This window comes from Somniosus microcephalus, chromosome 10 (assembly GCF_052327205.1).
Source record: "Somniosus microcephalus isolate GS21.2 chromosome 10, FLI_Smic_1.0, whole genome shotgun sequence".
Classification (NCBI taxonomy): Eukaryota; Metazoa; Chordata; class Chondrichthyes; order Squaliformes; family Somniosidae; genus Somniosus; species Somniosus microcephalus.
Window position 1 is genome coordinate 237,777,993 of NC_140996.1, and position 15,085 is coordinate 237,793,077.

General features: G+C 50.1%; 1 protein-coding gene across 3 annotated transcripts in view; it reads left to right on the forward strand.

Annotated features, from left to right (window-relative positions):
- Positions 1–15,085, forward strand: part of LOC147112202 (F-box/WD repeat-containing protein 7-like) — a 270,212-nt gene that overhangs the window by 237,731 nt on the left and 17,396 nt on the right. For 2 of the 3 annotated variants that reach the window (XM_085999857.1, XM_085999855.1), the window contains 2 exons: positions 9,416–9,573; positions 13,882–13,995. In XM_085999857.1, the coding sequence (XP_085855983.1) occupies positions 9,416–9,573; positions 13,882–13,995 (272 nt within the window). The remainder of the gene's footprint in view (positions 1–9,415; positions 9,574–13,881; positions 13,996–15,085) is intronic. The other variant, XM_085999856.1, reaches the window with a different exon arrangement.

A 15,085-nucleotide genomic window follows, 5' to 3' on the forward strand; every position in this document is an offset into this window, starting at 1 on the left:
CTACAGCGCCTTTCACGACTTCAGGACGTCCCAACGCGCTTTACAGTCAATGAAGTACTTTAGAAGTGTAGTCACTGTTGTAATGTAGGAAACGCAGGAAGGAGTGGCCCTGGGAGTCCTCAACATTGACTCCGGACCCCATGACGTCTCATGGCTTCAGGTCAAGCATGGGCAAGGAAACCTCCTGCTGATTACCACCTACCGCCCTCCCTCAGCTGATGAATCAGTACTCCTCCATGTTGAACACCACTTGGAAGAAGCACTGAGAGTAGCAAGGGAGAGTAGCAAGAGAGTAGCATTCTGAAGGGGGAGGGGGATCAGCCAGTTGTCGTGGTACATGTAGGTACCAACGATGTAGGTAAAAAGAGGGAGGAGGTCCTACAAGCTGAATTTAGGGAGTTAGGAGCTAAATTGAAAAGTAGGACCTCAAAGGTAGTAATCTCTGGATTGCTACCAGTGCCACGAGCTAATAAGTTTAGAGAGAGTAAGATAGATAAGCTAAATACGTGGCTTGAGCAGTGGTGCAAGGGAGAGGGATTTAAATTCCTGAGGCATTGGAACCAGTTCTTGGGGAGGAGTGACCTGTACCAAGGGGACGGTCTACACCTGAACTGTGAGGGAGCCGATGTCCTCGGGGTAATATTTTCTAGGGCGGTTCGGGAGGATTTAAACTAATTTGGCAGGGGGATGGGAACCTAGGTAGTGGAAAAGAGGGAAGTCATATGAAGTCAGAAATAGATGGTAGAAAGGTGAGAAGCAATAAGCAAAGGAGAGAAACACAAAGGGCCAAACTAATTCATAATGAGAGTGTGAAAAAAGCAAGCCTGAAGGCTTTGTATCTTAATGCTAGAAGCATTAGGAACAAGGTGGATGAATTAGTTGTGGAAATAGAGGTAAACAAGTATGATTTGATTGGGATTACAGAAACGTGGCTGCAGGGTGGGCAAGGCTGGGAACTTAACATCCAGGGATATACAATATTTAGGAAGGATCGGCAAAAAGGTAGGGGAGGTGGGGTAGCATTGCTGGTAAAGGAGGGGATTAATGCAATGGAAAGGAAGGATATTAACTCGGATGAAACGGAATCTGTATGGGTAGAAATGAGAAATAGCAAGGGGAGGAAAACGTTAGTGGGTGTGATATATAGGCCTCCAAATAGTAATATGGAGGTGAGGGAAGGCATAAAAAGGGAAATTAGAGAAGCGTGCGATAAGAGCACAGCTGTCATCATGGGTGACTTTAATTTACATATTGATTGGACTACCCAAATTAGTAAAAATTCTGAGGAGGAGGAATTCCTGGAATGTTTTCGGGACGGTTATCTGGACCAATATGTCGAGGAGCCGACTCGAGATCAGGCCATTTTAGACTGGGTATTGTGCAATGAGAAGGGACTTATCAGCAATCTTCTTGTACGAGGCCCCTTGGGTCAGAGCGATCATAATATGATCGAGCTCTCAGTCGAGATGGAGAGTGAGGAAATTGAATCAGAGACTAAGGTCCAGAACTTAAATAAAGGGAATTACGAGGGTATGAGACGGGAATTGGGTAAGATTGATTGGGTGGTGTTTCTGGGGGGATTGACAGTGGAGAGACAATGGCAAGCATTCAAAGATAGAATGGAAGAATTCCAGAACATGTTTATACCGGTTTGGCATAAAAATAAACCTAAAAAGTGACTCAACCGTGGATAACGAGGGAAATTAGGGACAGCATAAAATCAAAAAAAAGGGCATATCAACTGGCAAAAAAAAGCACCAGACCGGAAGATTGGGGGCAGTACAAGATACAGCAAAAGAGGACAAAGGGATTAATCAGGAAGGGGAAAATAGAATACGAAAGTAAACTTGCAGCAAACATAAAGACAGACTGCAAAAGCTTTTATCGGTATATCAGGAGGAAAAGACTGGTAAAATCCCAAGTCGGTCCCTTGCAGTCCGATTCGGGAGAATATATAATGGAGAATAAGGAAATGGCAGACCAATTAAACTCATACTTTGGTTCTGTATTCACAAAGGAGGACACAAATAACCTCCCAGGAATATCGGCAAACATAGGGACTAATGAGAGGGAGGAGCTGACAGAAATTAGTATCTCTAGGGATATGGTGTTGGGTAAGTTGAGGGGACTGAAGGCCGACAAATCCCCGGGGCCTGATAAACTACATCCTAGGGTACTTAAGGAGGTGGCCCTGGAGATAGCAGATGCTCTAAGGATCATCTTCCGGAACTCCATTGACTCGGGAACAGTACCCGTGGATTGGAGGGTAGCTAATGTTACCCCAATATTTAAAAAGGGGGGTAGAGAGAAAGCAGGGAATTATAGACCAGTAAGCCTTACATCGGTTGTGGGCAAAATGCTAGAGTCCATTATTAAGGATAAAATAGCGGAGCACTTGACAAATGGGGAAAGGATCGGACAGAGTCAACATGGATTTACAAAGGGTAAATCGTGTCTGACTAATCTGCTGGAATTTTTTGAGGAAGTAACTGGTAAAATAGATGGGGGAGAGCCAGTGGATGTGGTGTACCTTGACTTCCAGAAAGCCTTCGATAAGGTTCCACACAAAAGATTATCATGCAAAATTAAGGCTCATGGGATTGGGGGCAAAGTATTAACGTGGATAGAGAACTGGCTGGCGGATAGAAAACAGAGAGTTGGAATAAACGGCTCGTTTTCGGAGTGGCAGGCAGTGACCAGCGGGGTGCCGCAAGGATCTGTCCTGGGACCCCAGCTGTTCACAATATATATAAATGATCTGGATCAGGGAATTGGATGCAATATTTCCAAATTCGCTGACGACACTAAACTAGGAGGAGGGGTGGGCTCTGATGAGGATGTCAGGAGGCTACAGTGCGATTTGGACAGGTTGGGGGAATGGGCGGATACGTGGCAGATGCACTATAATGTGGATAAATGCGAGGTTATCCACTTTGGGGGTAAAAACAGGAGGGTAGATTATTATCTAAATGGCAATAGATTGGGAGATGGGGAAGTGCAGAGGGACCTGGGTGTTCTTGTGCACCAGTCACTGAAGGAGAGCATGCAGGTGCAACAGGCGATTAAGAAGGCAAATGGTATGTTGGCCTTCATATCAAGGGGGTTCGAGTATAGGAATAGGGATACCTTACTACAACTGTACAAGGTGCTGGTGAGACCGCATCTGGAGTATTGTGTACAGTTTTGGTCGCCCCATCTGCGGAAGGATGTTCTTGCCATGGAAAGAGTGCAACGGCGATTCACCAGGCTGATACCTGGAATGGCGGGAATGACCTACGAAGAGAGATTAAATAGTTTGGGCTTGTACTCACTGGAGTTTAGAAGATTGAGAGGGGATCTCATCGAAACATATAAAATTATGGCAGGCCTGGACAGGCTGAATTCAGAGAGAATGTTTCCAATGGCCGGGGAGCACAGAACCAGGGGCCACAGTCTAAAAATAGCGGGCAAATCATTTAAAACAGAGATGAGGAAGAATTTCTTCACTCAAAGAGTGGTGAGCCTGTGGAATTCCCTGCCACAGAGGGCTGTGAAGGCTAATTCAATAAATATTTTCAAGAGAGAATTGGATATATTTCTGAAGGCTAAGGGGATTAAGGGTTACGGAGAAAAGGCGGGGACGGGGTACTGAACTGGTAAGATCAGCTATGATCTCATTGAATGGCGGAGCAGGCTCGAAGGGCCGAATGGCCTACTCCTGTTCCTATCTCTATGTTTACTCTGGGTGGGGGACTTCGATGTCCATCACCAAGAGTGGCTCGGTAGCACCACTACTGACCGAGCTGGCCGAGTCCTGAAGGACATAACTGCCAGTCTGGGCCTGCGACAGGTGGTGAGAGAACCAACACGAGGGAAAATCCTACTTGACCTCGACCTCACCAATCTACCTGTCGCAAATGCATCTGTCCATGAGAGTATTGGCAGCAGTGACCACCGCACAGTCATTGTGGAGACGAAGTCCCGTCTTCACACTGAGAACACCCTCCATCGTGTTGTGTGGCACTACCACTGTGCTAAATGGGATAGATTCAGAACAGATCTAGCAGCTCTAAACTGGGCATCTATGAGCCGCTGTGGGCCTCCAGCAGCAGCAGAATTGTATTCCACCACAATCTGTAACCTCATGGCCCGGCATATCCCTCACTCTACCATTACCACCAAGCCAGGGGACCAACCCTGGTTCAACAACGAGTGTAGAAGAGCATGCCAGGAGCAGCACCAGGCGTACCTAAAAATGAGGTGCCAACCTGGGGAAGCTGCAACACAGGACTAAACAGCGGAAGCAGCATGCTATAGTCAGAGCTAAGCGATCCCACAATTAACGGATCAGATCAAAGCTCTGCAGTCCTGCCACATCCAGTCGTGAATGGTGGTGGACCATTAAACAACTAACGGGAGGAGGAGGCTCCAAGAATATCCCCATCCTCAATGATGGTGGAGCCCAGCTCGTGAGTGCAAAAGACGAAGCTGAAGCGTTTGCAACCATCTTCAGCCAGAAGTGCCGAGTGGATGATCCATATCGGCCTACTCCCGAGGTCCCCACCATCACAGAAGCCAGTCTTCAGCCAATTCGGTTCACTCCACGTGATATCAAGAAACGTCTGAGTGCACTGGATACAGCAAAGGCTGTGGGCCCTGTCAACATCCCGGCTATTGTGCTGAAGACTAGTGCTCCAGAACTAGCCGCGCCTCTAGCCAAGCTGTTCCAGCACAGCTACAACACTGGCATCTATCCGACAATGTGGAAAACTGCCCAGGTATGTCCTGTCCACAAAAAGCAGGACAAATCCAATCCGGCCAATTACCGCCCCATCAGTCCACTCTCCATCATCAGCACAGTGTTCAGCGCCATTCACAACTCCACAGATGATGAAGCAGTCCATGCCCACATGCAACATGACCTGGACGACGTTTAGGCTTGGGCTGATAAGTAGCAGGTAACATTTGTGCCGCCGAAGTGCCAGGCAATGACTATCTCCAACAAGCGAGAATCTAACCACCTCCCCTTGACATTCAATGGCATTACCATCGCCGAATGCCCCACTACCAACATCCTGGGGGTCACCATTAACCAGAAACTTAATTGGACCAGCCACATAAATACTGTGGCAACAAGAGCAGGTCAGAGGCTGGGTATTCTGTGGCGAGTGTCTCACCACCTGACTCCCCAGTGCCTTTCCACCATCTACAAGGCACAAGTAAGGAGTGTGATGGAATACTCTCCACTTGCCTGGATGAGTGCAGCTCCAACAACACTCGAAGCTCGACACCATCCAGGACAAAGCAGCCCGCATGATTGGCACCCCATCCACCACCTTAAACATTCACTCCCTCCACCACCGGTGCACCGTGGCTGCAGTGTGTACCATCTACAAGATGCACTGCAGCAACTCGCCAAGGCTTCTTCGGCAGCACCTCCCAAACCCGCGACCTCTTCCACCTAGAAGGACAAGGGCAGCAGGTGCATGGGAACACCACCACCTCCAAGTTCCCCACCAAGCCACTCACCATCCTGACTTAGAAATATATCGCCGATCCTTCATTGTCGCTGGGTCAAAATCCTGGAACTCCCCCCCCCTAACAGCGCTGTGGGAGCACCTTCACCACACGGACTGCAGCGGTTCAAGAAGGCGGCTCACCACCACCTTCTCAAGGGGCAACTAGGAATGGGCAATAAATGCCGGCCTTGCCAGTGACGCCCACATCCCATAAACGAATAGAAAAAATGAGAAAAGTGACAGCCAATTTGCACACAGCAAAGTCCCAGAAACAGCAATGAGATAATCATAGAACGGTTACAGCCCGTGTCGGCTCTCTGCAGGAGCACTTCGGCTAGTCCCACTCCCCCGCCCTTTCCCCGGAGCTCTGCAAATGTTTTCCCTTCAGATACTTATCCAATTCCCTTTTGAAAGCCATGATTAAGTCTGCCTCCACCATCCTTTCAGGCAGTGCATTCCAGATCACAACCAGTTGCTGCGTAAAAAAGTTTTTCCTCATATCGCCTTTGATAATCCGGGACAAAATTAGCAGTCACTTGGACAAGTGTGGATTAATTAAGGGAAGTCAGCACAGATTTGTTAAAGGCAAATTGTGTTTAACTAACTTGATCAAGTTTTTTGATGGGGTAACAGAGAGGGTTGATGAGGGCAATGCGGTTACCGTGGTGTACATGGACTTCCAAAAGGCATTCGATAAAGTGCCACATAATAGGCTTGCCAGCAAAGTTGAAGCCCGTAGAATAAAAGGGACAGTGGCAGCATAGATTCGGAATTGGCTAAGTGAACGGTTATTTTCGGACTGGAGGAAGGTGTACAGTAGTGTTCTCCAGAGGTCGGTACTAGGACCACTGTCTCACCCCCTCCCCCCCCCACCCCCCCAAGGTGCGCGCCGGCCGTGCCGCACTCTTGATTGGGCCATGCAGTGAAATAAAGAGTCAGGCTCCCGCGGCACACTGAAGCTTCGCGCCGCGGTCACTGACTCGAGGCAGGCAGCTGCGCCGTGACCGCCCCTCACTGGCAGCCGTGTGATTGGCAGGCCTGTCCAGCCACTGACGTGCATTTACAGGCTTGCTCAACCAGGGTTTCCCGGCCAATCGGTGCAAAGAGAAGGCGGGACTCCACCAAAGCATGTCATTGGCTGAACTAGCCTACTAATCACAGTAATCTCCACAAAGTGCTACCGCTGAGCCACGGCTGATACCTAGAGGGCAGCCAACTCCCATACAGCCCGACCCCAGCAAGAGCTCCGTCCATCCGGGAGAATGGTGGTGGGAGGGGGAATCTGCAGAAGATCACTGCCCGTTGCTAACCTCTGTGCTGATTTCATTATAGATAAGTGTGAGGTGGTGCATTTTGGTAGGAGGAACAACTGTATGCCAAAACTTGACCTATAATGCTTTAGGCAAGATGAAAGAAGGATTATTTGATAAAATTAATAAAATCTGAAATTTCTGTGCATTCAGACAGAAAATAGTTTCTCCCCAAGCTTATACCTAACTATATTTTGATGTGATGATATAAGATGCAACCCATCGTTCTCTAGTTGGAAATAAGAACAGGCCAGAACTAGAAAAGGATATTTGACCTATTGAAATACATCCCTGTCGCACCTAACATTCCCCTCACCGCATCACACTGTATTTTCAACTCCTTACTGGCTTGGGTTCTGTCACCGTACCACAGCAGATTGTTTAAATGTTTATCACTTTTTGAGTTGAAACATTTCAAAAATGATTTATTTATCTTTTACCATTGATTGAGATTTGTGGTCCTACTAGCCTGACTGACTTTGACGTAATATCCGAGGTTTACCCTTTCGATTCCGCCAGCTCCCTTTAACCGCCGTCTCTCCAGATTGTACAGCTCAGGCTTCTGTAATCTTTCCTCGCAGTTCATCCCTTTTCATTTTGGAATCGTTCTGAATGCCCTTCCCTCTCCAGTGTGTTCATGATCCTTTTTGAAGTGCGCTGACCAGAACTGAGCACAATATTGTGATCTGCCCACTTCGAGTCTGCGTCACCTCTAAAACTTGCTTGCCATGTATCCCAGCATTCTAATAGCTTTCTTCATGTTCCACCATGTTGTTGGTGCCCTGGAAGGTTGAAGTCTGCTATTACTCATGTCCTTTTCTAAGTCACCCTGTGCTGATTTTATTTATATATTTCACATCTGCATGATATCAGTATTGAGAAGCTGTCTAACTCCCCTAGATATTACAGGAAACTTTTGTTTATCCGGAGGTTAAATGTCCGGAAAGCTCTCTCTACCGGCAAAATTCAGGAGTCGGTTCAGATAAGTTTTTTTCTTTTCGTTGCTTCTTTTCTCCAGTCCTGGCTCTGCAAGCGTCTCTGTAGCTAAGCAACAGCTTCAGCTAGACGCTTGCAAGCTGCGCCGACTGTTTTGAAGCTGTTGCTAAGCAACAGGGTTTGTTGCTTCACACGGAGCTCTGAGCTCCGTATGTTTTAACATTAGCGCTGGTTTCTACGGCAGTTTTGATCTTACGGCACCAGCTCGGTCCCGTCAGTGCCGGATACCAGAAAGTTTCCTGTGTTAGCTGCTTCTTCCATTTCTACTGCATTCATTTTTTAATTAGCATATTTGACGGGTTTGTATATGTTTTGCAGATCCAGATCATTTAGTGAGATTAGATACACTGGCCCGGGCACTGAGCCCGCAGGGCTGCACTCAACACCTCATGAACACGCTTTCTTTTTTAATGTGCATTATATCCGGGTACATGTTGTTTTCTACTTTAGACTCCCATGAATTTGTTTGTAGAAAGCTCTCAAAGTCCAAATAAAATCAATCATAGGGAGTTCTACTTTATCCCAATTTATTTTTCTCCAGCAGAATCACCATGACTGTCAGATAGAAATCTGTCTGACAATTCCATTCTCCCCCAAAAGGCATTGCCATTATCCAGTTTTATTTAAATTAATTCTGTTAATGTTGGAAGTGTTATTAGTTCCTTGGTTGGCTTCCTAGTGACTGTGGGGAGGACTGGGAAATGCACTTCACTTTACAATTGCAATTCCTCACTTCTGCTGTACCTGCAACCAATCTCGGCTAAAATTAGATCTTTCCTGATGGGAGCATATTAGTTCTCCTTGTGGTTTATGGCCCCTTCAGGGCGCTGCTTTAATTATGCTCTGTGCAAAAATTTAAATGCAAAGAAGTCCATTAGGTGAGTTGTGGTCCTCCCCTGCTCTTAGTTTTTCAGCATCATCTTCTCATCTCACAGTGGGTATGTGTCTGACTTCTTCCCCCCACACAGAGTTTCCAGTCTTTGCTTTTCTGGCCTTGTTTTCTAAGGAAAGGTCGAGGCTTCGAGGTGGCCTAATTAGAATTTTCACGATTATGAAAGAATTGAGAAAACTGAATGATGCAAATTGTTCCTTGCGGTGAATATGCAAACCTCGGGGGACACCTGTTAAAAAGGAGAGAGTTAGGGGTAAGAACTGACTTTGGGAACTTCTTCAACAGAGTCATTGAGTTATGTAATAACTTACCGGAGAAGTACATTGAGGCTGGCAATATAGCGGGGTCAAGAGACAATTCAATGCCTTTCTGGAGACACAAGACTGGGGATATGGGGAGAAGGTGGGTAGTTGGAGTTGAGGGATATTAAGGTGGTGGGGTTGATCTGTGGAGAAAGGGAAAGGCTTCTTGGGCCTAATGGCGGGGGGTGGAGGGAGGGAGGTAAGTGCGGAACGGGTGTCCGTGTTTACAGGGGAGGAAGAGACAGTCACGCTGGGCTTCAGTCGTGGACTTCCCATTGGCTAATGGCGGGGTGGGGAAAGGAGTCTCCAACCTGACCCCAGCCAGCAAAGATGCACAGGTTGGGACGAACATCTTTAGGAATGTAAAAATGAGTTCAAGAAAGGAACTGGAGCCACGTCCATTGAATTTACTTTCAGTCTGCTTCTGCCCCCGTCCAGTGATCGAGGAGCCACTGTACCTGCGGCGGCGTCGCATGCTCAGCACGGGTTTCATGTACAGTCCGTGGAAATCTGCCTTCATGCGGCAGCACAAGATCGACACCAACTGGCGTTCTGGAGAGATCAAATCACCAAAGGTAAGGCAGGAGTAGCTGGTATCACAGTGTAGCTGGGTGGAGGACAGGATTCACAGGAGGCTGGCCCGAGTGGAGAGCTAGATAATGTAACGCATGAGCTTATCCATGGCCTTTCAGACTAGATTATTTTACTGATTGCCTCAATTTGTAACGGCTCAGGAAATGCCCATGTTCCATGTTGAGCGTAATGCCCAGAGACTTCCTCTCTAGAACAGCAAGGCGCTACCTGAGGCAGTGTGGCAGGGGGCAGATGGTGAGGAATGCACACTTGACACTGAGAGACGAGCCTTCATGTGTTGAGGTAAATCACCCGAGGGTGACACTGCAGGATGGCAGCTCAGTCAGCAGCTGACTCGGCTCTGGGAAGGAGAATTCATTTTATGTGCTCAAGTTTTTAAGCAATTGAGTGGAACAGTTCTCCTTGAAATAATCCTGTGTGCTGGAGGGAGTATTGGCACTCTTCTCTGCACACCAAGTGTGAGAGGTCGGAATGGTGATCCTGATCTAGCCCGATTTCTAGGACCATTCTGTTTTTTTGTGGCAATGTATTTATTTTTCTTTCCTCCCCCCAGCAAAGTGTACTGTTGTGCTACCTACGGATTACAGCCGTGGTGGGCGTTACAGGATACAGAACCGTCGAAGGTTGCAGCACAGGAGGTGACCATTAGGCCCATTGTATCTGTGCTGGCTTGTTGCCGGAGCAAATCTCAAGAACTCGCAATCTCCCTACCTATTCCCACGTCACTTCTGTCCCTTTCTCACCCACTGCTACCGAAATCCTTGTTTACACCTAGAGGTGGAGGTGGCAATACAGGCGTTGCAAACTCGTCTCTCCTATCCAAATCTACCCGTGAGCAATAAGTGGGACACAGAGATCAAAAAGTATCGGATAACTATCTGATCTTAATCCCCAAATACAGTGGAGCCTGACCTACAGTCGGTGGGACTGTGCCAGGGTGTATGGAGGGCTATTGGAAAGAGCCCCATAATTATTTATTAACCTTAATCAATATCTGACAGGAATATGAACATAATAGGAGCAGGAGTCGGCCATTCGGCCCCTTGAGCCTGCTCCGCCATTCAATAATATGGCTGAGCAACTCCACTTTCCCACACTTGATTCCCTTAGTGTCCAACAATCTATCGATAGCCTTGAATATATATACTCAACGACTGAGCCTCCACAGCGCGCTCAGGTAGAGAATTCCAAAGATTCACATCCCTTTGAGTGAAGAAATTTCTCCTCATCTCAGTCCGAAATGGCCGACCCCTTATCCTGAGACTGTGACCCCTGGTTCTAGACTCTCCAGCCAGGGGAAACATCCTCTCAGCATCTACCCTGTCAATCCCCCTCAGAATTTTATCCGTTTCAATGAGATCACCTCTCATTCTTCTAAACTCTAGAGAATATAGGCCCAATCTATTCAATCTACTTGTAGTTGGTTCTTTTGGATGGAGGCGCAAGGATCAGTCCAGTTTTGTTTTTATTTGTTCTTGGGATCTGGGTAATGCTGCATTTATTATCTATCCCAAGTTGGCCTCAGGTGGTGGTGAACCTTCGTCTTGAACCACTGCAGTCCCTGAGTGCTTTGACACAGCTGTGTGGCTAATACTTCCGAGTATTGGGAGTCGGCGTGTTGTGTGTGCCTGAAGTTGCAGGTACAGTGGAGTGGGGAGGGGTGCAGGGATATTACTACGCCAGTTGTGTTTTTATCACGAGCTTTCATGGTTATTTTTCTGGCACCAGCTCACAAATTAGCAGCTTTATTGAATTCACTTTAACAACTTGCCCTGGTGGGTTTTGAACTTGGAACCTCTGGGTTGCTATTCTCAGTACCATAACCCCGACACACACAACTGAAAAACACAAATCAAGGATTAAGGAAAGATAACGGTCTCGGAGCAAAAGGTGACCAGTGCAGATTTATCATTCCCTTCCTGTGAGAGCACTTCTGAATTTGGTGTGTTTTGCCAACTTCAGTCTCTGCATTCCTTTACAGCAATTCACTGTAAAAAGAGCTCTGAGTTATTGTGATAACAAAATACACTCTTGACAAATGCAAGTCTTTCGTCCTTTCATCCTACTCCAGATAGTTCACCAAGTAGCGTATGCTGTGGTACTGAGCTAAACACACACAATGGGTTAAAACACAGGGTGCCTGAAGTGACGAAACCGTGTGTTATAGAGTCATAACGGCACAGAAGGAGGCCATTCGGCCCATCGAGTCAGTGCCGGCTCTCTGTAGAACAATCCAGTCAGTCCCATTCCCCCGCTCTATCCCCGGAGCCCTGCAAGTTTATTTCCCTCAAGTGCCTATCCAGTCTCCCCTTGAAAACACCGAGTGTCTCCGCCTCCACCACTTCCGTCGGCAGCGAGTTCCAGGTCCTCACCACTCGCTGCGTAAAAAAGTTTCCCCTCACGTCCCCCCTGTATCTCTTGCCCAAAACCTTCAATCTCTGTCCCCTAGTCCTTGTACCATCAACTAGTGGGAACAGCCTTTCCCCGTCTAGCCTGTCCAAACCCGTCATAATCTTGTACACCTCCATCAAATCACCCCTCAACCTCCTTTGCTCTAATGAAAACAAATCCAGCGCGGTGGCATAGTGGTTAGCACTGTTGCCTCACAGCGCCAGAGACCCGGGTTCGAATCCGGCCTCGGGTGACTGTCTGTGTGGAGTTTGCACATTCTCCCCGTGTTTGCGTGGGTTTCCTCCGGGTGCTCCGGTTTCCTCCCACAGTCTAAAGATGTGCGGGTTAGGTTGATTGGCTATGATAAATTGACCCTTAGTGTTAGGGGGATTAAGTACGTGGGGTTACGGGGATAGGGTGGGATATGTGTTGGTGTAGGGGTTACGGGGATTGGGTGGGATATGTGTCGGTGCAGGCTCGATGGGCCGAAATGGCCTCTATCTGCACTGTGGGGTTTCTGTGATTCTCCAACCTGTCCTTGTAGCTAAGGTCCCCCATCTGAACATGTGCTGTCTCCGCAATTCGGGGGCTTTTCTGCAACGGAAGGTGTGGATGCTCGCCCCACCCGCAGACCAATAATCACAATTTAACTGGGGCATTGCAGCTGGGTTGGAGGGGGAGAAACAGTCAGGGTTTCTGCTCTCGATCATTATCCAGTCAGCTCTGCTTATGGGGCTATCAGTTGTGAACAGGGTCGTGCGTGGCTGTGAAGCCATTTATGGTTGAATAGAGAGCTGGTACTCGAGGCGGATTCCTGAAGAAAGGCGCACTCGTGGTTGGTACCCGCAACTTTGGCAGCCCCTGGGGAACGGCAGCCCCTGGGGAACGGCGGCCCCTGGGGAACGGCGGCCCCTGGGGAACGGCGGCCCCTGGGGAACGGCGGCCCCTGGGGAACGGCGGCCCCTGGGGAACGGCGGCCCCTGGGGAACGGCGGCCCCTGGGGAACGGCGGCCCCTGGGGAACGGCGGCCCCTGGGGAACGGCGGCCCCTGGGGAACGGCAGCCTCTGGGGAACGGCAGCCCCTGGGGAACGGCAGCCCCTGGGGAACGGCAGCCCCTGGGGAACGGCAGGCAGCCCCTGGGGAACGGCAGCCCCTGGGGAACGGCGGCCCCTGGGGAACGGCGGCCCCTGGGGAACGGCGGCCCCTGGGGAACGGCGGCCCCTGGGGAACGGCAGGCAGCCCCTGGGGAACGGCGGCCCCCGGGGAACGGCGGCCCCCGGGGAACGGCGGCCCCCGGGGAACGGCGGCCCCCGGGGAACGGCGGCCCCCGGGGAACGGCGGCCCCCGGGGAACGGCGGCCCCCGGGGAACGGCGGCCCCCGGGGAACGGCGGCCCCCGGGGAACGGCGGCCCCCGGGGAACGGCGGCCCCCGGGGAACGGCAGCCCCCGGGGAACGGCAGCCTCTGGGGAACCGTACCCCAACATGGATAAATATTTATTCATCACAGAAAGATACAGAGCGATGGAGAGAGTGTGCAGGGGCGATGGAGAGAGTGTTCAGGGCAATGTGATTAGCTTGGCATAGCTCTAGCAAAGAGGCAATGGGCCGAATGGCCGCATTCTGCTCTTCAGTGTTCTGTAGAAGAGGAGGGGAGAAATCTGGGGCTGGAGAACACGTTGCGCTGGTTGAGTTTGGAGCTGGAATTCAGATAGATTGTGGGGAGGAGTTTTAATCTCTCAACTTGTACAACGGTCAGATAAAGACGACTGAGTGCATTGTGGAATTAAATGTGATATAAATGATAGAGTAAACCGAAGGGATTTAATGCTCTAGCATTCTGAGTTAGTAAGGGTATGCTGTTGACGAGTAAATGGCCAATTTTCTCTCTGTTTTCAGGTGCTGAAAGGCCACGATGATCATGTCATTACCTGCCTGCAGTTCTCGGGAAACCGGATTTTGAGTGGTTCGGATGACAACACGCTCAAAGTGTGGTCCGCGATCACGGGGGAGGTACACTCATTACCATCTCTGCCTCTCTGTGTCTCGCTCCCTCTCTGTCTCTCGCTCCCTCTCTGTCTCTCGCTCCCTCTCTGTGTCTCGCTCCCTCTCTGTCTCTCGCTCCCTCTCTGTCTCTCGCTCCCTCTCTGTCTCTCGCTCCCTCTCTGTCTCTCGCTCCCTCTCTGTCTCTCGCTCCCTCTCTGTCTCTCGCTCCCTCTCTGTGTCTCGCTCCCTCTCTGTGTCTCGCTCCCTCTCTGTCTCTCGCTCCCTCTCTGTCTCTCGCTCCCTCTCTGTCTCTCGCTCCCTCTCTGTCTCTCGCTCCCTCTCTGTCTCTCGCTCCCTCTCTCTCTCTCGCTCCCTCTCTGTGTCTCGCTCCCTCTCTGTGTCTCGCTCCCTCTCTGTCTCTCGCTCCCTCTCTGTCTCTCGCTCCCTCTCTGTCTCTCGCTCCCTCTCTGTCTCTCGCTCCCTCTCTGTCTCTCGCTCCCTCTCTGTCTCTCGCTCCCTCTCTGTCTCTCGCTCCCTCTCTGTCTCTCGCTCCCTCTCTGTGTCTCGCTCCCTCTCTGTGTCTCGCTCCCTCTCTGTGTCTCGCTCCCTCTCTGTCTCTCGCTCCCATCTCTGTCTCTCGCTCCCTCTCTGTCTCTCGCTCCCTCTCTGTCTCTCGCTCCCTCTCTGTCTCTCGCTCCCTCTCTGTGTCTCGCTCCCTCTCTGTGTCTCGCTCCCTCTCTGTGTCTCGCTCCCTCTCTGTGTCTCGCTCCCTCTCTGTCTCTCGCTCCCTCTCTGTCTCTCGCTCCCTCTCTGTCTCTCGCTCCCTCTCTTGTCTCTCGCTCCCTCTCTGTCTCTCGCTCCCTCTCTGTCTCTCGCTCCCTCTCTGTCTCTCGCTCCCTCTCTGTCTCTCGCTCCCTCTCTGTCTCTCGCTCCCTCTCTGTCTCTCGCTCCCTCTCTGTCTCTCGCTCCCTCTCTGTCTCTCGCTCCCTCTCTGTCTCTCGCTCCCTCTCTGTCTCTCGCTCCCTCTCTGTCTCTCGCTCCCTCTCTGTCTCTCGCTCCCTCTCTGTCTCTCGCTCCCTCTCTGTCTCTCGCTCCCTCTCTGTCTCTCGCTCCCTCT